Source organism: Lepisma saccharinum, chromosome 11, assembly GCF_977018435.1.
Source record: "Lepisma saccharinum chromosome 11, izLepSacc3.1, whole genome shotgun sequence".
NCBI classification, from domain to species: Eukaryota; Metazoa; Arthropoda; class Insecta; order Zygentoma; family Lepismatidae; genus Lepisma; species Lepisma saccharinum.
This window is the reverse complement of record NC_139239.1, coordinates 64228995-64251077: the sequence shown is the minus strand read 5'-3', so window position 1 is coordinate 64251077 and position 22083 is coordinate 64228995. Positions and strand designations below refer to the sequence as shown.

Below are 22083 nucleotides of genomic sequence, written 5' to 3'. Positions count from 1 at the left end.
GCGCGATTTGACGTTTGCACCGAATCGTCTGGCATTATTGACCATAACGTACTTCAAATGTTTTGTCAATAGCTTCATTTGTGTTGTTTATGTTGCCTTGGAGATTGAGCGACAACAATAAAATGGAATTAACTCGTGAACATTTTCGTGCGATGATTTTTTACGATTTTCGACGTGGATTATTAAGACAAGAGTGCATCGATCAACTTACTTCCACATTTGGCGATGAAGTCCCATCCTTTGCCACTGTGAAACGTTGGTATAACGAATTTAAACGTGGCCGCCATTCGCTCACCGACGAGATTCGCGAAGGTCGTCCAAAATCAGTTGTTGTTCAAGAAAACATTGATGCTGTGAAAAACCTAATACTGCAAGATCGTCATGTGACATACTGTGAGATTGAGGCAACCATAGGCATTAGTTCCACCAGCATATATAAAATATAACATGATCACCACCCCCCTCCAAGCTGTCGCCGTGCGGGTCCATTTACCACAGCCAATAACTGTGTGCTGTGTCTACATCACAAGGGAGGAGCGATTCTCTCTTGAGGACCTCCTTTGTATATTCCTCCGTTCGTACAGAGCCCCGGGGTCAAATTGTAGATCAATTCCGTGAGGTATCAGGTTTAACGTTGCTGAATGATGGGACTCCCACATATTTCAGTCCTTCCTCAGGCACACACTCTGCGTTGGACTTGTCCTTCTGCAGTCCCAGCCTTGCTCCTACAACATCTTGGAGCGTTCACCCTGATCTCTGTGGGAGTGATCACTTTCCACTCTTTCTTACTCTTGAACATCTTCAGCCATCACTTGAACAACACCCTCACTGGCATCTCAGTCGGGCCGACTGGGGTGCCTTCGAGCGTGCAGTGGACATTGAAGTCGATCTAGCGTCACTTTGCCACCAATCGACGCCTTAAATATCTTTGTGTCACGAGTGCATGATGCTGCACTCACCTCCATTCCACATCCCAGTGGACCTGTGAGGCGACGCCCAGTTCCCTGGTGGACTGCGGAGATCAGTGCAGCCATCAAGGACCGCAATCATGCCCTCGATCGATTTAATAGGAACCACACTGCCGCAAACCTCGAGCAGTTCCGCATTAAACGTGCCCGTGCCCGTCGGCTCATTCGAGCCAGTAAAAAGGCGTGCTGGGTCCAATACGTGTCTTCTCTGACGAAGCAGGCTTCGTCGAAAGCCGTTTGGACCAAAGTACGTCGCATCCAGGGGGGTGCATCTACTCCTCTGAGCGCTCTGGAGCACGATGGGACGTTGTACACCGATTCCGGAGACATAGCTAATATCTTGGCCACGCAGTTTTCTGATGCATCTAGCTCTGAAAATTATGAACCACGTTTCCGCCGTGAGAAGAACCGTCAGGAACGACGCCCTCTAGTTTTTCGAAGTCATAACACCGAAGCCATACAACTCTCCATTCACTGAACGGGAGTTCGATCAGGCGCTTCGAGATTCTAAGAATACATCTCCTGGAGTGGACAAGATCCACTATGAGATGCTTCGTCATTTGCCCATTGGTGCAAGAAATTTCCTTCTGGCGGTATTCAACAGGCTTTGGTTGGAGGACTCTTTCCCCACTTCCTGGAAAGAAGCTATTATTGTTCCCATCCTGAAACCAGGTAAACAACGCACCGCAGCCTCGAGTTACAGGCCTAGCTTAACTAGCTGTGTGTGCAAGTTGATGGAACGCATGATCAACAAGCGTCTCACCTGGTTTTTGGAGGAAAACTCATTGATAAGCAATTTTCAATGTGGTTTTCGCTCCAACCGTTCCACACTGGACCATCTGGTTCAGCTGGAAACACATATTCAGGATGCATTCCTCAACAAGGAACATTTAGTTGCAGTTTTCTTGGACCTCCAAAAGGCATATGACACAACGTGGCGCTTTGGCATCCTAGAGCAGCTCCATTCTTGGGGCGTCCGTGGCCATATGGCGTACTTCATTGAAAACTTTTTATCAGGTCGCTTTTTCCGCGTACGTGTTGGGAACTCCTTTTCGGATCTTCACGAACAAGAGAACGGTGTCCCGCAGGGCAGCGTATTAAGTGTGACTCTGTTTGCCATAGCAGTGAACAGTGTTATGGCAAACATTCTTTCCCCTGTACATGGCCTCCTCTATGTAGACGACCTCACGATTTTTTGTCGCTCACGGAATCTCGCGTCAGCTTCTCGTCAACTCCAACTGACGATAAACCGTTTGGTTGAGTGGTCCTCCCAAACAGGTTTCACCTTCTCATCCGAGAAATCCGTGTGTGTCCACTTTTGTCGTCAGCGTACATGTCATTTCGATCCTGACCTGTACATGGGGAAATCTCCCCTGTGCTTCGTGAATGAGGTCCGCTTCCTGAGCCTCATTTTCGATAAGAAATTAACATGGCTACCTCACCTTCGCCAGTTAAAGTTCTCCTGTCTTCGAGTTCTCAACCTTTTACGTGTTTTATCTCACACTTCCTGGGGTGCTGATAGGACGGTACTGCTTCGCCTGTACCGTGCACTTATCAGGTCGAAGCTTGATTATGGATGTGTCGTGTATTCTTCTGCCCGTCCATCTAGACTTCGCATCCTAGACACCGTCCACAATGCTGGTATACGTGTGTGCTCTGGTGCCTTTCGGACCAGTCCAGTCGCCAGTTTGTACGTAGAGACATCTGAGCCGTCGCTGTCTCTGCGAAGACAGCGGCTTTTAGTGAACGACTTCCTCCATCTTCGCTCGATGCCTTCACATCCTTCATTTGACACCATCTCCGACGAGAGTAGGCTGGCAAGGTACCGGCTCCACCCTAGTGTCACTAGACTATTTGGTGTTCGTGCAGACGAGATCCTGTCAGCACTTGGTGTTGACAGTGATCTTCCTGGCGTCTCTCCACTCATTCCGCCTCTCCCGACCTGGGAGTTTCCTGCACCTTCAATCGATTTCGCTCTGACTGCCCTTCCAAAGGCAGAAACACCAATGGTTGTATACCAGCAACGGTTTTTAGAACTTCGTGCGAAGCACCCCAATTTTAATGTGTTTTACACGGATGGGTCCAAGACAGTGCAATCTGTTGGTTGCGCCTTCGTCCTAGACTCTCAAAGTTTCAGTTACTCGCTACATCCTGCCTGTTCCATCTACACGGCAGAGTTGTACGCCATTCTAAAGGCACTGGACTTTGCAGATGTGAATGGGCTGAAGAAAGTCCTTGTGTGCTGCGATTCGACCAGCGTGTTGCAGTCTCTGGATTCGCCGTATTCCCGGCATCCGGTAGTGCAACGCATATTTAGACGGCTTGTGTCCTTATCTACCAGCGCGGATGTACACTTCTGTTGGGTCCCTAGCCACGTTGGCATCCTGGGGAACGAAGCAGCAGATGCTGCCGCCAAGTCTGCTGATGCAGATGGCGACGTTCTCGTCCACCTATTGCCTACTAATGACCTGCGGAATGTGTTTCGTTGTTGCCTTCTTGACGCTTGGCAGGCCGAGTGGGATGCGGAAACGGGGAACAAGTTTCACGCTGTTAAGCCCACCGTAGGTGCTTGGCGTTCCTCGTCCCGTCCCTCTCGGCGAGAAGAAGTTATTCTTACCCGCATGCGTCTAGGACACAGCCGTCTTACGCATGGTCACCTGCTCCAAGGGCTGGACCCTCCGTTGTGTCGTGTTTGCAATGTTTTATTAAGCATTCGACACATTCTCGTTGAATGTGTCGATCTTGCTTACCTCCGGCAGACTTTTAAGCTTTCTGGCTGTTTGTCACCCCTCTTGGGTGATGACAGCAGTATTTTAACAAATGTTTTTAGTTTTTTGCGAAGAGCTGGACTCTTCCACCGTCTGTAAGGAGGTTTTTTAGTTTGTTTCTTCTGACTTTTTAATGTGTTGTGTTTGTCTCGTGCAGGTCTCTTTACAACCTTGCACTTTTAGTTTTTCTTAAGGGGCAATCTACACCCCTTTTTTAAATTTTAAGTCAGAATTTTAGATAAGGTGACATTACCCCGTATACACAGAAGGGTGCGAAATGGCCGTACGTGCGGACGCACCCAGAAATTTTAATTCATTCATTCATTCATGATCATTTAGCTGTGAGAAAGGTATGTTCTCGTTGGATCCCACACAATTTGACAAAAACTCAAAGACGCTCGCGTCAATTGGTGCAAACAAATGCTCATTAAATACAATCGTGGTGCTTCAAAAGACGTATATATAAGATTGTAACAGGTGACGAATCATGGATATATGCATATGAGCCGGAACGTAAACAGCAGTCGACTGTATGGGTGTTTCAAGATGAACCCAATCCAACAAAAGTTGTTCGCGCTCGAAGCACATCGAAACAAATGGTCGCCTGTTTTTTCGGGAAAACTGGTCATGTGGCAACTGTGCCTTTAGAGGAACGTAGAACGGTCAACTCTGAATTGTACACAACAATTTGTTTGCCAGAGGTCTTCGGTTAAATACGGAAAACAAACAAACGCCGTCGGATCATTCTTCATCAAGACAATGCCAGCTGTCACACATCTCGTCTAACAACCGACTTTATGAACAGTCAAAAAATCGAATTGATGGGTCATCCGCCGTACATTCCTGATTTGGCACCCAATGACTTCTTCTTGTTCCCGAATGTCAAGAATAAATTGCGTGGACAACGATTTTCGTCGGCGGAAGACGCCGTTGATGCGTTCAAAAACCATGTTATGGAGGTGTCTCAAGAAGATTGGACAATCTGCTTTGACAAATGGTTCGAACGAATGCAAAAGTGTATTGACCATAAAGGAGAATACTTCGAAAAACAATAAAGCAGTTTTCAATGCCAAATTCCTGTTTTTTCATTGTTAGGCTCAAAATATAAATAGTGACCCTCGTACTATATTACATTTGCATACTTTGTCCCCAAGAATGGGTTAATGAGAAAATGTCATTTAATTGATTCTGCTCTGACAAAACATCTTGATTTTTACATTGCACATTTGTACACGCCCACGAAGCTTTTTTTAAATTAAAAATGACTTATTCTATATCCTTCTGTTTTTGGAAGCGGGTGGATGTTCCTTTGTTCTTGTTCATTTACTTTTCATCTAATCATCATTCATCCTATGGCGATTAACCCATAGTGGTAAGTAAGCAATATTAAATAACCTGAATATAAATACTACAGCATGCATTTAAGGTACAAAAATGCTGTTGGCATGTTTTGAGAGAACGAAGAAACCATTATGTCAAGTCAAAATGTTGTATCAAATTGCTCTCACCTTACAACCTTGGGTTCCTTGATTCGATTTTCGGTGAGGGCTCATTTCAGAGTCTGATCCCGCTTTCAACAGTATATTCAGTCCCGGTTATTCTGTCTTAGTATAAGACCAGTAACAAACTTTGATAAACTTTTGGGTTAAGCTACCATTGTTACTGAGATTGATTTTGCTGAAGCTGTCAGTTCATGGCGGCTGTATCCCATTGTTGTGAACTGAAGATCACGGTGGGTGCTATTAACCTTCTCTGTGTAGATAGACAGCTGCCCCTGGTGTAAATTCAGCAGCAAGGACAAGAGAGACAAAAATATTTTCTTTTCCTTTCGCTGATTAAGATTCACCAACTAGATATTTTTGGTGATGTTCATTCTTCCTAAACAGCCGAACCCGACAAGAAGGAGGTAGAACAAAATTGCCAGCGGAAGTGACGTAATCTTCCGCATGTGCTTCCCGCCTCTTTTTCGCAGCTTAGTGAAATTCCGGAAAGGATGCAGCATGCAGAATCGTGAAATTTTATGCTCTGGCGTGACTCTTCTTTTCTCTATTGTCTCTTTCTCATTCCTCCTCTTCCCCTCCAATATCATTCTTTCCAAGCGACGTAATTCCTGCGACTCTCCTGCTCGAGGAGGAAGAACGTACTAGAGGATCGTGCTGCTTGAATAATTCCGGGCTCAATTCTGCAAAAAGCTCTCGACGACCACTGAGGTATTCTGCGAGGATCTTCGAAACGCCCAAGTGCTCCTCGGGAAGGGCGAACGCGACAGCGTCTCTTTGTTTCCTCCCTCTCGTTGCTTACAGACACGGACTGGCTGGTCCTTTTCGGTAGAGGTCCTGTAGGTCGGTACCTCACAAGTCCTCTCAGACCCATTTAGTTCCCTTTTCTCCTCTCTCTCTCTCTCTCTGTCGCTCTTTTTAATCTCTGTTTCTGCTCCTCTTTTTCCACATCTTCACGTTTCTGTCTTCTTTTCCCATATCCCTCTATTTATCTACTCTCTTTCTTTGTCTTCTCTAATTTTCTGTTTCCGTCTCTTATCCCTCCTCCACATGTCTCCATTTGATTTTCTTCCTCTTTCTCTGTGTGTCTCCCTTTCTGGCTTTCATCTCCCTTATCCAGTGTTATTAAAATTTATTCATCCATTTCTATCTCTCTCTCTCTGTATGTTCCACCCAACGACGTATTTAGGGGACCGGATCCCACCCCGAAAGACTTATCAGTTACTAAAATTAAATAATCAAAATATAATTGTTTTCCATATGAGTATAATAATAACCTAATCGATAGTTATTTATTTCTGCTGAACTTATTTGAAGGCAAGGAATTTGGCTCATACGGCGTTGAAGGACAGTTCCAAAGATTTATGCACGCTACTGCTTATGATCGGATGCATAAAATATTAATCAGTAACTTTACTTCTCGTCAATTGTAATAGGAAATTAAAAGTGATCACCGTACAATTATTTTTACAATGGGATCTAACTTAATTGTTATTCAATAAATATTCAATTATTTATCTATTTGACATTAATTTTCTTGCCAGGGCAGATGTTTTTATACAAATTTTGGCGATCTTAACTACACATAAGGTAGATAATGAATACATGCTGTTACCATCATTTTACCTATTCATGTAATAAAAACAATACAGTATTAATTTACATATTTAATTAATATTAATTTAATTTAATATAATTATTCTAATTATATTATTATTATTGAGACACTTTGTCGGATCCCCTCGAAATGTATTTCTAGATACGTGCCTGGTTTCATCTCATCCCTGCGTCTGTGTCTATCTTCCTGGCTCCTTACTATCTCACTCATTTTCTCTGATCTTTTCTTACTCCTCCATTCGTGTATATTTCTTTTACTCTGTGTTATTGTTTCTATTCTGTTTTTAGCTTGCTTCATCTTTCTCTGCGTGTTTGGTTATCCCCTACTACATCCTTCCGTTTCTGTTCTATCTCATTCCTTCTCTATGCGGCCTTGCTTCTTCTTCTGCATGTTTCTGTTACTATGTCGCTCTTCATTTCTACGTCCCTTTCTCCTCTTCATATCGGTTTCTGTATCGTTCTCTTCTCTGTGTTATTAATTAAATCTTCCTTCATTCTTTTCTAAGTACCTGTTCTCTATCACTCCTATTCTGCTTATTTCTTACTTTCTTTATTCTCTATCTCTACCAAAAGTCTTGTCTCAGTCGGGGAACACTGTTTTTTTCTGCCTCAATGGAAACATCTTTTACTGATATGTGAATTCGTGAAAGAAAGTGATGCTGAAAAATCTTACTTCGTCTGTATTGTCGATGATCCATGCTTGAGGAAATAAACAATTGCGCAGTAGTATTGTCTATATGGATGTGAAATGTTTAAAGCATATTAGATGTAAAAACTCGGCACGTTATTTGAGGAAGATCGGAACTTTCTTGAACGAACCTCGTATATTTTCAGCAAGATTGTGACTTTAGAGTTCAAACATTAGTTGGATCATGGACCTGCTCTTTAGTAGACACTGTGAGCCCTTTTGTAAGCCCTCTCATGCTTTGCAACTCTGGTGCACTGATCAAAATGTCAGACTTTCTAAAAGGATAGGCCGAACCCTTCTGGTCTTCCTCCGTTTTGGCGACTTTTTCCTTCTGACATCCGCCTAATTCGATCCGTTGGTGCAGCGAAAGAGAGAGAGAGAGAGAGAGGAGGACATTTTCGGTCCCGTCAATGAGGATTTGTTCTGAAGACTTGGTTAGGCTTCTTCCAATAAGGGTGAAGATAGGGTTTCCGTCCACACAACGATATTATCCCCTTAGGGACCCGGTCTCTGATGTTCATTCCAACATGTCGTGACAACTCCTATTCTCTCTCATAGATTATACGTATGTTTATATATACAATTATAGGTGTGTGTGTATAGGGTGTCAGTGAAATTTCACGGCGTACGGACTAATAAGTTGGGGAACTTTTCTCTATAAAGTTCTTCTCTCCCTCTCTCTAACTTTCCGTGAATCCTTCGCTCATTCTTCACACCTTTTCCTCTGCCTACCCTCTACTTCCTCTCTACATCCTCTCTACTCCATCTGCTTACAGTTTCAATGCAGTTCTGTTTTGAAGTTTCTGTTGTATAATAACATGTATGAATAAACTTATCATTACTATTATGTCCTCTTCGAAACGCAGCCTTATTCCTTCAGCTACTATATTTTTAGTATTTTAACATCTTCTCAGGACAAGGAAAGATAAAGCAGACGTATGGGGAATTCATTTTATATTAATAAAGTGGCATATTTAATTCAATTACATACATAATGCATATAATTTAGAAGGTAGTAAGTATTTTAGTTTCAACAACCGATTTATTGACTTGATTTATTTTATATCGCTTTTCTGCCACTCTTAGCTAATCGCGAAGATAAGACTAAGTAATAATATGATGAAAGTAATGAAAGAACACTCATGCCCAGGTCGAGATTCGAAGCCCGGACTCCTGGCGTCGTAGCGCGCTGTGTTAACCACTTATGTCCAAACGAGACAGTGCCTCGCTAAAAAAAGCGTTTCCATATGAGACCCAATGGTGTAGGGGTCTCATTTATCGGACACCGTATTGAACACCGTCGTCTACTGACGTCACGATAAATGTTCTCGTTGTTGTATTAGGCATGTTAGGTTTAGAAGTCTTATCATAAATAATGCCTTTTTGGCCAAGCCAAGAAGACTACAGTGTATTTATGCTAAGGGAACTAAACCTAACAGACCTAACCGAACAACATTCCGCCTACTGTTAGTAGACAACGGTGTGCTATAAGTGAAACCCATGGTATAGGTCGCCAAACCGTCGATCGCGAGCTCTCGGTAGTTCGTTCACAGGGTCATTTCCAGTAGCTCGTGAGGTGTTTGGCTAGAATAGACTGTAGAAGAGTGGCAATATTTGAGTGAAGTTTCGACAGAACGATCTGGATTTGCCGATAGATCGACGTCATCTGGAACTCGTTTCAATATCTGTGACAACCTATTCACACAACCTAATATATATTGTGGATCAAAATTAAATACATTTTCATCTAAATATAAATGATTGACATCCTTCTCTTTGACATAGTAAAAAGCAGTATGATAATGAGTAGGGTCAAGTTTTTAAATTTTACTGTTTTTAAGAAAAGTATTTGCATGTTTTGAACTGTCTTTAAGAAATGACACCTTCTGTTTGCAGAGAAATTAAAAGTAATAATTTGATGTGATTTTATTTTATTTTATTTTTGTTATTTAGCGTCCCTTTTCTTCCACTTTTGGCGAATGGCAAGGATCAGGATGAGTGATGATATGATGAAATTGATGAAGGGACACTCACAAAGAAAACACGTGCTCATTCCTGGATTCGAACCCGAGTCCCCTCGCGTCTTAGTGCTGTGAAGAAATGATAATACGTCTTGAAGTTTTGATAAACCAACAAAGGATCGTAATAATTAAATCCATACTTGCTAGCTCGTCGTGCATTTTTAATGTGGGGAAATAGCTCAATGGCTCGGTGAGTTGGAGCCTCATGTATAGAGCCACAGAGCTCATCGCCCGCTTCTGCGCATTACATGCCGAACAGGTTGCATACTTTCAGGCGAAACGCTTGTGGTGGTGCTTGAGGCATAGCTTCCGAAGCAAATATCAAGCATACGTTTTAGTTTTAATCGATGTGTCTTATATCATCAACTCTACATCTGTTGAATAAATTGAAACATGTCTTTCTTTTCTCTTTCTATTTGCAGTGACGCGGGCGAACTTGCCGCCCCTGTTCCTCAGCGACATGAACAACCACGTGATATCGGAAAACACGCCGCTGGGGGACGTCGTGTACAGGCTGGAAGGCACCGACCCGGAGGGGTCGCCGGTTCGATACGGGCTTCGAGGGACTGACAGGTTCGCGGTCAACGCTGCCACGGGGGAAGTTAAAGTCGTCAAGCCGCTTGATCGAGAGGTGAGTAACGTTATGATAAACGCTAAGTTAGCAAGATGTATTATAATTTCATATTAATTGTAATAATTTTCGAAATTCATTTGTAGAATAGCTATAGTATTGATGTTTATGTCTCGTCTAGTGATGTTAATTAAGCAAATACAGGGTGTCCACAAAGTCCTGCTACCGTTACAATGAAACTTAACTTCTAAACTATATGAGATAAATACATGCAGTTTCTTGCAAGTTGTTCTACAGCTCTCAGTTTTATTTACAATTACAACACCTGTTCGAGAACTTCTGCAATGCGTGTACGAAGTGTGACAAGATCTGGAACAGGGGTTTCGTAGACATGATCCTTGACATACCCCCAAAGGAAAAAATCCAAGGAAGTGATATCAGGGGAGCGCAGTGGCCAGGAGATTGGTTCATTGCGGCCAATCCATCTCCCAGGGAAATGTCTATCCAAAAGGTCCCTCACATCTAGAGACCAATGAGGAGAAGAAACACGGATTACAGAAGTTCTCGAACAGGTTGAAGTGTTGTAATTGTAAATAAAACTTTGAGAGCTGTAGAACACGTTGCAAAAAAATGCATGTATTTATCTCATATGGTTTAGAAGTTGTGTCATTGTAACGGTAGCAGGACTTTGTGGACACCCTGTATAATAAAGCTTATAGTAATTACAAAATGTTACGACAGTTGATTGATTTGCATCATTTTACGACGCTTTTTCTGCCACTTTTGGATAATCGCGAACCTGAGGATGAAAGGTGATAAGATGAAAATGAAGAACGAACAATCGCAAACACGCTTGGACAGGACGCAGGTCGCACAGAGGGTTATCTTGACTCTGGGTCCAGACGCCAGAGTATCGTTAGTTAGCAACAAGTCAGTCCATGGTGTACTACGGAGAAGAGAGATTGGCATTTGAATCTCTTCAAAAAGCACCCCGCAAGAGGGTTTAGGTGCACTTGTTGCAGTGTGATATTGCGAGTAGTAATAATAGTGTATTTATAGTGAAAGAAGAGGTCAAAATACAACATCTCATCCAGATATGTATTTTTGTTTGTTAATGTCACTTTTCTGCTACTTTTGCTAATCGCGACGATGATGATAAGCGATGATTAAATCAAATTGATGAAGGGACAGGCACGTGCCTAGAATTATATTTCGGGGTGGAGAATCGAACCCAGCATCACACATGTAATAATAATAATAAAATTAAAATAATGTTTATAATCAATAGATAACTTCGTGGCCTTAAAATTTGAAAAATAGAAATTCGAAAAAATTGTGTTCTATTTGCACTTTTTTTTGCTGAAGTCTCTCTCTATATTTTTTTGCACACGTAGTCTTCATTTCGCGCGCGCGCGCACTCACACACACACACACACAAAAATAAACAATGGAGAACAATAATTGCTTTACATCAGACTTCGGTTGCACTATGTACATTTCTCTGGTAATGTCCTTCGGCGATACACCTTCCGTATTATTCTTATTTTCCTTGCTGCGTTTGACCCTTTTCCCCTCTCACTCCCATATGTTCATTTGTTTAGTTTTACCCATATTTCTCTCGACATGGCTAGAATATATATTTGTTGATGTTTTCATTCCATTTTCCGAGAAATTGTTCACCAACTTGCTGACGTTTTTTGTCTCGTATCTGCCACCAGTGGAACTGAGTAATTTTATGTCGTCTACACTAAGTGCTGCTTCAATGACGTGAGGTGCGGGTTATTCTGTGGCAAGGCTCTTATTACTATGCTCTGTCCGCTGCAAGAATGAAGTGTGAGTAAACAAGTACACGTGGCTTGGGAGAAATTCTATTGGTTATTAAAATTATAGCTATGCAGGAATCTTGCGCGTAAGCTGTTATAAAGTCACACAACTCAACGTACAGTGTGTTCAACGAAAAACCGGCCCCGAGCACAAATATGAGAAATGTTACAATGTAGTGACTGGTCTATATGCAACCCAAATGACAATCCTGCCTTTTGGGGTACATAACTGTCAGAAAACTTAAGGTCCACTCCACATGCCCTAACCCTCAACTATATTATATACTTTGCCCTAACCTAACTGAACCTTAGGTTTCCTGACAGTTATACAACCGAAAATGCACGGTTGTCATTTGGGTTGCATATAGACCAGTCACGATATTGTAACATTTCACATATTTGTGCTCGGGGCAGGGTTGTTAAAGGTCCAGGAACCCATAAATTCTAATGCGTTCTATTGGGTTCCGCTGCAGGACCGGAACCTTTTTTCTCGCATTCCTGGACCGAATTGAAATTCTTCCGTAAAAAAAGGTTCCTGGACCGAATTGAAATTCATTCTGGAGAAATGTTCCTGGACCGAATTTAAATTTATCCGGAAAAAAGGTTTCTGGACCGAATTGAAATGATTTAAACACTGTCTGATTTTCTCTCCCAGTACGGGATTGAATTTATTCACAATTACAGACCAGGCTTGACCGATTAAAAGTTGCCTTCTAAAAATGTCCGCGAGTACGTTTTACATTGGAATGTCACACTGCGGTTGTAGAAAACGTAGCGCAGGGAATAAATCAAAACGCTGTTGTTCTCTCGTGAGCCAGATTAAAAAACTCCCTTGTCGAAGAGTTACTGTACGTAACGCAATGGACTATATGGCGTCACATTGAGTTCAAACAAACCCGTCACGTGTTGCTCTGGCATCCGATCCAGGAACCGCAGCCAATAGGAGCCGTCGATGAGGTAACGTAAGGCTGCTGTGTTCCCAGCAGATATCACAACAGCGACGGAAGGTGTTGCTACAACCAAGGGAAGGAACGCGCGCGATAGAATGGGACTACATGGAGACGGGTAACGTGACTGCAGCGTTTGCGTTTCGCCCATTTCTACCTTGATTCTCTAGACAGCCAGCACCTGGATTAGTCTTTCATGCTCACAAGTGGATAATTGTTTATCGTCAGGTCCGTATTCGATCCAAGTTCCGTATTGTTTCATTTCAATACGGAACTTGGACGCTATTTAAACTGATTCTGAAGAAAAGGTTCCTGGACCGTATTTAAATTCATTCAGAAAAAAGGTTCCTGTACCGAATTAAAATACTTTACAGATAAAAAGGTTCTTTACGGTCCAGAACCCATTTACGCTTGCTGCTTTTCTCTCCTGCACCCGAATTGAATTTGTTTTAAATTCCTGAACCTTTAACAACCGTGATTTCGGGGGTCCGAACCAAGTATCTAAGAAAAAATAATATAATAAAATGATTAAATTAAAATAAACATATTAAATTAATAACATTAATGAAATATGTAAATTAATTAATATTTTATTGTTATTTTTTATGAATAGGTAAAAAAGACTATAAGAATAGAGATCCAACAGTACCTATTCATGTTCTAGTTTACATGTACTTTTGGTCGCTAAAATTTGTATAAAAACGACTGTCCTGGCTAGGAAATTAATGTCAAATAGATAGAGAATTGAATATTTAGTGAATAACAAAAAAAGGATGTTAGATTCATCTATTGAAATGTTGTTTTAAGTCCACTTTATGCACAGATAGGCTAATATGGACTGGACCTACAGTTTAAAGTGGAATCCAAACCACTGTGCAGTGTGCCTCCACCGGGATATCGAACTCGGGACTCCTTTATTACAAGCCGACGACGTTACCACTACGCCAGAAGTAAAGTTTGCGTCCATACATTTTCTTTTATGCTACCCTTCAAAACCATGTGATCCCAATATAATCCTTGCCTTCCCATAAGTTCCGTGGAAATAAATAACCCTCGATTACACAACAAGCACTAAAAAATTAAAAATTATTATTTAATTTCAGTACTTGGTAAGTCTTTAGGGAGGGTGGTCTGAACCCCCTGGACCCCCTCTAAATACATCCTTGTATAAAGCATGATACTCTTTTCATGGTACCTTTAATAGGGCTTTATTTATTTAATTGAAACACAACAGGCGCATGCCCAATTACAGTGTTCAATATTGGATGCCACAAATTACATTACCAAGATCATAATAAAGATAGTTCACAAGAAATATGAATGATGTAATATACAAAAATAATCCAGTTTACCGAATTGTATCTTTGCAATCAAAGCAGTTTCTGAGAAATGAAGTGGTCAATTGCTTTCTAATATTCTCTCTCACGGAGGAGCAGATGGACCGATTGTGATAACTTGCGGTACATTGGGCTAGTATTGATAGGTCTTCCTTCCACAAAATTTCATCTTTACACCCCTAACAGTTTCCGAGTTATCTGTGAAATTCTGAGAGCGACGCTTTTTCTGGACACTTTTTCTCAGACTGCCAGAGATGGATTTTTTTATGAGCTCGTTGCTAAATTACTTTCAGCTTTTTCTCTTTTTGTAAAAAATGTAGACGAAACTCGGTTGTTGAATTATAATTACTTCTACGGAAAAAGAGGGATGGGTAAGGTCTTTTGCACAATAATTTTTAATTGCCCCATAATTATCAAAATCATGAGCTCGGCAACTCCTCTCCAGACCTGAGCCATAAACGTAAAGAATAAATCTGTGTAATCGCAGTTCTCGAATTACAGTAATATGACCACGGCCAGGTAATTATCCTGTGCGAGAGAAGGAACGTAACAGACCCAGAATCCATTGCGCTTCTTTATTTTGCGTGCACCTAAAAAAGGACACACGCATGCCAGTGTTCATTTGTTGGCTTGCTATTTTCCGTTGTTCCTTAATTTGGTCCCTTCAGTGTAAATGTGCCGCGTGCCCCAGAGGGGAAAGTGGGACGGGGGAGACGAACCGGTCTCAGTGTTGCCATCTCGAGAGATATTGCTCTAGGATAGAAGGAAATTCAGCAAAAGGTTTTTTCTCCCCGAAATGGGGAAAATATTGCTGGCCAGATGAACTGATTTATATTGTTTATGTGTGCTGGGGAGGGGGGAGTGATTTTAATCTTGGTGAGAAGATGACTGGTTTTGAACTGAAAAAGAAGGAGGGCAGGAATTGTTTGTGGCCTTCATTGAAGAGATAATCCCTGCATTCACCTGGAGTGACTAAGGAAAACTACAGAAGTATATCAGTCTGAATCGCTGATTGCAGGAAAGTGTAAAGAAATTTTACGCCAATTATTATCAGTTGTGTATGGAAATTTTCGTTTACAGCGTGTTAGATTGCTCAATTCGAAAAATCTCAAAATTCGAGGTACTTCTCTTTTACTCTCTCTCTCTGTATGTATGCACACACACACACACACACACACACACACACACACACACACACACACACACACACACACACACACACCACACACACACACACACACACACACACACACACACAAACACACACACACACACATATATATATATACAGGGTGTATTATCATTAGTGATGGTCATAAATGAAACCAGAGATACATCGCGTCAAACCCAGACGAAAGTTCCTCTTCCACTTTTCCGAGAGATGCTCAGTGTCGGAGCTACACACCACCGAAAGTGTGGGAAAGTACAGTTCACATCTCTGTAGGGCGAGTACTATGGCAGTTAGAAAGGCGGTTCCAAAGAAATTATAAATGGATTTAAATCAGATTACCGTGGTGGCCACAATACAGGCCCCGCACGACCAATCCAGTGCCAACCATAAGAGTCGCGTAAGGTGACGTCCCTGGTGCTTCTTCAACGCGTTGTAAAATGCTTTCCTCTTCTTCCACTGTGATACGTGTTGGCTACCGCTTCTTTCTCCATATTCAAAACTCCCGTGTTCTCAGAGGCGTTGGTGTAATCTTATGAACACGCGACGATCAGGGTGCTGTCGGCGAGGAAAAGCTCCCTGGTACAGGCGTGCAGCCTCCACTGCATTGCCATCTTCTTTCCCGTAGAAGAAATGCATGTCCGCATATTCCTCGTTAGTGTACACACGTTCCATTTGAACCGCGAAGTACATGCACTTCACTGACAGACACTGTTGTACGTATTCCGTCTCAAGCAGACACAGTGTGCCTTCTAGCCTAGACGCAAGTCACGCTGCCCCCTGACGGTAAGGATAGGAACTACGCAAATTACGTATTACGTAATACTAGTAGAACACGTCGTACCTTTTACGTGATTCAAAGGCACCTACAGTATGAAGTAAAGTGATTTCCAATAACGTCATGTACATTTCGATTATGGATGGTATCAAGACGAGACGAGACGAGACTTTCCTTGATCTCGGTCTCGTCTCGAGTTCAAAAGGGTGATCTCGTTCTCGGTCTCGTCTCTTGTACAAGGTGGCCATCTCGGTCTCGTCTCTTGTACAAGGTGGCCATCTCGGTCTCGGTCTCGAGGGTAGTGTTCTCGTCTCGTCTGCAGAGAGGCGGTCTCGTTCTAGTCTCGGTCTCGAATTCGAGACAAGACCGAGACTGATCTCGGGCTCGGTATCATCCCTAGTTTCGATTAACAATACGTACGTACTATGTACTTAGGTATCGACATCCTGCATTCACACCACAACACTACTGTGTCACAGTGCCCAAGTGGTAAAGTATTCGGCTTAAATTCAGTAGATTGATGGTTCAACTCCCGTGACCATCGGAAAATAAAATTCACTTTACGTATTGGTATTGTTTCTTTCATCTTACGTATTCTCCTTTTTGTACGGGTGTTTCTTCCGTCACAAAGGTGGGATGGAGTTTTTTTCATAGGCCCTCATCGACTCCCTTCACACATCATACTCTTTCCACCTTTTACAAACTACCAACCAGAGCTAAACATTCGTCAGCCAACGAGCATTTTGCTTGCATTTACTGTCAGTGTTGCTATGCCCATTGCCCCTCCGGCAACGCAACCATGCTAAAATTATCCCGGTTTCGTCTATCGTGTTTCCGTAATTGTGAATGGTATCTGGATGTCATGTAATTGACGTCCACCTGCTTCCTCAGGTATTCAAGTATTCTATCTACAGGGAACCTCATTTTTCCTATGGGAGTCCCTTCCGCATAGGTCCCACAGATCTCCCATGGTGCGTTTCTGGTAGAGCGCATAAGATTCATTTATGATTTCTTTGGAACCGCCTTTCTAACTGCCATACTACTCGCCCTACAGAGATGTGAATTGTACTTTCCCACACTTTCGGTGGTGTCCAGCTCCGACGCGATGTATCTCTGGTTTCATTTATGACCATCACCTATGACACACCCTATATATATATATATATATATATATATATATATATATATATATATATATATATATATATAAATGTATGTACGTGTGTGTGTGTGTGTACAGTGCTTCTTTTCTGGGAAGAAAGGTTCCGGCACTCTTCCATTTGGTTTATTATCGTTACTATGTTCATTATAATAATTATTCAAAATACTGTGGCATATGTTCGTAAATGATCGTGCATCTATGCAATGTAGTTACACAGAGATTAATTTAGTTACAATAAAATCTCATTTTATTCTATGAAAAGATGCTGGTACACCGTACAATTACGTACCGCTAGAGAAAAACGCACTGTGTTTGTACATATGCACATATGGAACGGTGCGTTTCTCCATATTGTTCTCTCCTGTTTATATCTCTGTTTATTTTAACTCTCTCTTTTTCTTTCTCTCCCTTTCTCATAAAGTACATGACGTTTATTAAGGCCAAAAGACACTAACTCAACAAATTCGACTGCTTTCATTCTGCTGTACCTTACACAAAAAGTACAATGAGATGAGATTTTTTGGTCTCGCAGTGTTGCAAAACTGACCGCGCTTTGTGGATAAAATAAAGAGAGAAAAACGCGTGGTTGCTAGATGCGAAATTTCAGGAAACCCCCGAACTCAAAACAAACCGACGTGCGAAACAGAGCGGCAACAAGTTAGTTTCCTGTTTGAACGCTACTTAGCTTTCATGATTGGAATAAAAGGGCATCCTAGTGTTTACACTGGCCCCCAGTCATCGAGCATCGCTTCGGTCCCCCATCGGGGGCGACAATTAGAGAGACAAGAGGCGCAGAGGGACAATGTCGCCTGAAGTAAGGCTATTTCGGTGACGCGTTTTGAAAACTCGCGAAATGTGTCGACTCCGGCTTTGTCGATGGTTCATTTGCCGAAGTAACCCGCAGGCTTGGACTGAAACGGAAGGAATTTCTAATGCCCTGCAACGTTTGGTCTGTGTATGTGCGTTAATAGATTGGTTGGGTGGAGGGGAGGAATGTGATTGCGTGGAGGGGAGGAAAGCGACTGAAGTTACCAGCCTTCGTAGCAGCTTGTACTGCTTCGCTCTGCCCACTCGATTCTCCCCCTTCTCTGCCGCTATGCGCAGCTTTGCTCCAGAGATAACCGGGGCAGAGTATAGCTAAAGAGAACCAACTTAAAATTCTATTTTTGTCTTTTCCGCCTAAAGGCAAGGAGGATCGGTCACAGGAACCTCTGAACCAATCACCTTGTTTCAGTCGCCATGGGGACGGGAAATTCTTGAGGTATTCTACTTCTGACAGCAAAACGGGTGGTAAAGGCATCCCCAACAAGGACAAGGCACGGCAAACCTAATGGTCGCCGCAGCGTAGCAAACGAACGAGTGTCCCATCCTCTGCCTCTCCCTGAACCGCGAGCGAACGTTGCATGTTGACAGCAGAAGGTGTCATTTACGACTGAGCAACACTCAGTTGTGTGCCAACACCGCTTTTGTACTTGGAATCTTTGACATCTGGAGGCGAAAAGTCTGGGTTTGTTCTTTGGCCGATGGGATTTAGTTTTAAGAGACTTGCTAACATCACTCCCAATCTACACTTTGTTAGAGAATTCATGGAATCTTGCCTCCACATCTCCTGTTGTCGTACATCTGAAGTTTTCCTCTTTCTTGCTTACCAGCTGACAAGAGCGCAACTCCAGAAATTGTCTTGCTCCCTCCCTCTTTCGACGTGTTTCTAACTTGACAGGGAGACGAGACAGAAGCACCCACTTTATCGACGTCGGCACCTTTCGCCCCCTCCGGGTGGGCGTCTTCTAAACTTCAAGTAAAAGGCGCTCATTGCAAATTCCACGCACGAGTCGGGAAGAGGCAGTGCTCCTCTACGCCTCGAGGATCAAGGGTTCGATGCTGAAACTCCCCATGACTTGGTTTGGCAAGTTTGCGACGGGTTGCCAAGGACAGGGGAAGTAGATATCTAAACCTAGTTTGAGGAGTTAAGTATGGAAAGGAAGTGAAGGTCGACACCGCAATCATTTAAAGATCGAGACTAGAAAGAGAGCTGACTTCTCGTCGAGGTCATGGGCGTCGCCAGAAATGTTTGTAGGAGGAAGGGGTCAATCCGTTGATAGAACTTGAATCGAAATGATAATTATTATTACGATAATCCTTTGTATTATACAACAATAACTATGATAATGTAACACAAATAAACCTTTTATTCCAAACTTAATATTATTATAACTATATTGTTATAATAATTATTATATACGAGTATTTGGAGAGGCTTCTACTATATCCACCAGATGAGTGAATATCCAACACAACTGTTTTCATTATATTTTTTAAAAACATTTCACAAAGTTTAATTTTTACACAAAAAGAAATGCTCTAGAAGTTAGGGAGAAATTTTAGTCATAAAGTTGTATTACCTCTCTCATAAAAATATCATTTTTGGAGCTTTGGAATTATTTATTCTTTGGATTAAATGGTACAATATGAAAACATAACCTGCTTTCCCCATTTTACACAATTTTTTTCGATCTAACGCATTTTTTTTACTTTGGTTATTCTGTTCGAATACTAACTAACTGAACTTCATTTTTGTTTTTAACTATAAAAAATAAGAAGCTATCTGCTTGAAGGGGACTCAACGGAATTCACTTGAAAGTATCGATCTCGTAACAGCTAAGGTGTGGATAAACTGGGCGAACTTTTCAACTGATTTCTCTATGTTATTGTCGGAATCTGTTTCCTGGTTTTCTATTGGGGAAATGGCGACATCGAGAAATAGAAGCGTTTCCGGAATGCACTGGTGGATAGGGAACACCAATCTCAGTTATCACCTAACTGACACTTCAGCAGACATCGCAGACCGTTGCAATTAGTGGCAACCGTTACAGACGAGACCCAACAAGTTACATGCCTGTTTATTGCCGTCGCGACCCCTGCCTCGTATCGTTGATGAAGAATTAAACCTCCGAGTGTGACCTCAGCTTAATGGCGTGCTCGGTCAAGCTGAAAGGAAAAGAGGAAATGTGGGGGAGGAGAAAATAGCAAAGCAGAGGAGGGTAACTTGGTTCGGCGGGGTAAAGTGGGTAGGGCCCATTTTACCCCACCGAGCGGCATTACCTTCTCATCTCAGGAGACATTATTCTCAAACGTGTTTCCGGCAAGGAAGCACTTCGTTTCCGTGTCGGATGGACTGTAATGAACTACACGTGCACATATCCTGTAGCGCTCATTTAGAGTTATAGCCAGTGATGGGCGATTAGGGTTTGTGTGTGGGGGGGGGGCAGTTGTCCCCCAACTTTTTTGCCCCCCCCCCCCACTATTGCCTCTTAATGCTAAACATTGTCTACCAAGAGAAAGTAAACTGTCTCCCCCCCCCCCCAGTTGTGGCACCCAATCGCCGCTACTAATTATAGCAAAAAAAAAAAAAGAGGATGGTGTTTCCAAGGAAGAGAACATACTTTCGTTATTTTAATTTCTTCTCTTTATCAGATTTTACTGATAAAATAACACTGATTTTCCTTTTATATAAAAAAAGAGACCAACAATGATCTTCAGTTGTCATGAACTAAAATTAGTGGCAGAACTTTTTTGACTATCTTAACAAACTGAACCAGTCGCTTTAATATTTTTGGCGGTAAAGAATCATGTTTGTCGACCATTTACACAAATGTTTGGTCACCACTACCTATTGTTGTGATTATTCCAAACATTTTTTTTCCTTGTGGATTATTTGTAATGTTGATAGCGTATGCTAGGTTAATCCATGACTGACTAATGAGTGATTGATTGATTGATTCCGTTTATCTTAGTTCGCTTTTCTGCCACTCTTGGCTCATCGCGAGTATGGGAATGAGTGCCCCTGCCAAGGTTAGGATTCGAACCCGGGACACCTGACGTCGTACCGCGCTACGCTAACCACTCCTCCACGAAGGTCGGCGATAAGCACCGTTGCACTTACTCTACTTTATTCGGCTGTAGATGGTGCATACACAAACACTCGATTATCGTTTTGTCCGTCACTTCCAGTTCTATTTTTCAGGTTTCAATTGAATAATTTTCACTTTATTTTACTTCGCATTACTGCCACTTTTGACATATGGAAGATTTATTTCATTGGAAGAGAAGTTCCAGAACATTTAAGCCTCTCTTTTGATTTCCATACACACACACAAATGCCCATTTTTTTTTTGTCTGGTGTAATCAAGTCTTTCGTTCTTACAGGGATTAGAGAATGGAGCAAACTGCCTGCACCATTGACAAGCATTATTTACCATTGCAGTTTTAAGAGAAAACTAAAATACTTACTATTGCCCCACTAACAATGTTAACCTTCGATAATCGTAATAATTGAACCCTCACTTAACATCATGTAGCGCTTACCGATTACCCCTTGTAATATACTACTAATAATAACTCATTACATATTTTTAATTCACAGTTTGAATGCTCCTCAATTACAGGAATTATTTTATCATGCATAATTATTTATTGCACAAACATTTCTTTATTGTATTATTTTTATTATATTATAACGATCGTTATTTTTCTATCTTTCTAGTTATTTCATTATATCTATGTCAAGGGTTGTTTGTGAGAACGAAACACGCCTGCTAAAATAAAGACCATTATTCTATTTTGATGAAATGGCGACATCGAACGGACAGCGAGAGATAGAAATTTATTTTTCATGCAGTTGTAAGCTTTAAGATTGGGGTGGATAGGGGGGTACAAACCCCTCATCCCCTTCCAGA

At 42.0% G+C, this 22083-nt stretch overlaps 1 protein-coding gene across 1 annotated transcript in view; it reads left to right on the top strand.

Moving 5' to 3' along the window:
• Nucleotides 1-22083, top strand: part of Cad87A (cadherin 87A) — an 811032-nt gene that overhangs the window by 671598 nt on the left and 117351 nt on the right. The window contains exon 4 of the mRNA XM_083131271.1: nt 9984-10192. Within this exon, the coding sequence (XP_082987397.1) occupies nt 9984-10192 (209 nt within the window). The remainder of the gene's footprint in view (nt 1-9983; nt 10193-22083) is intronic.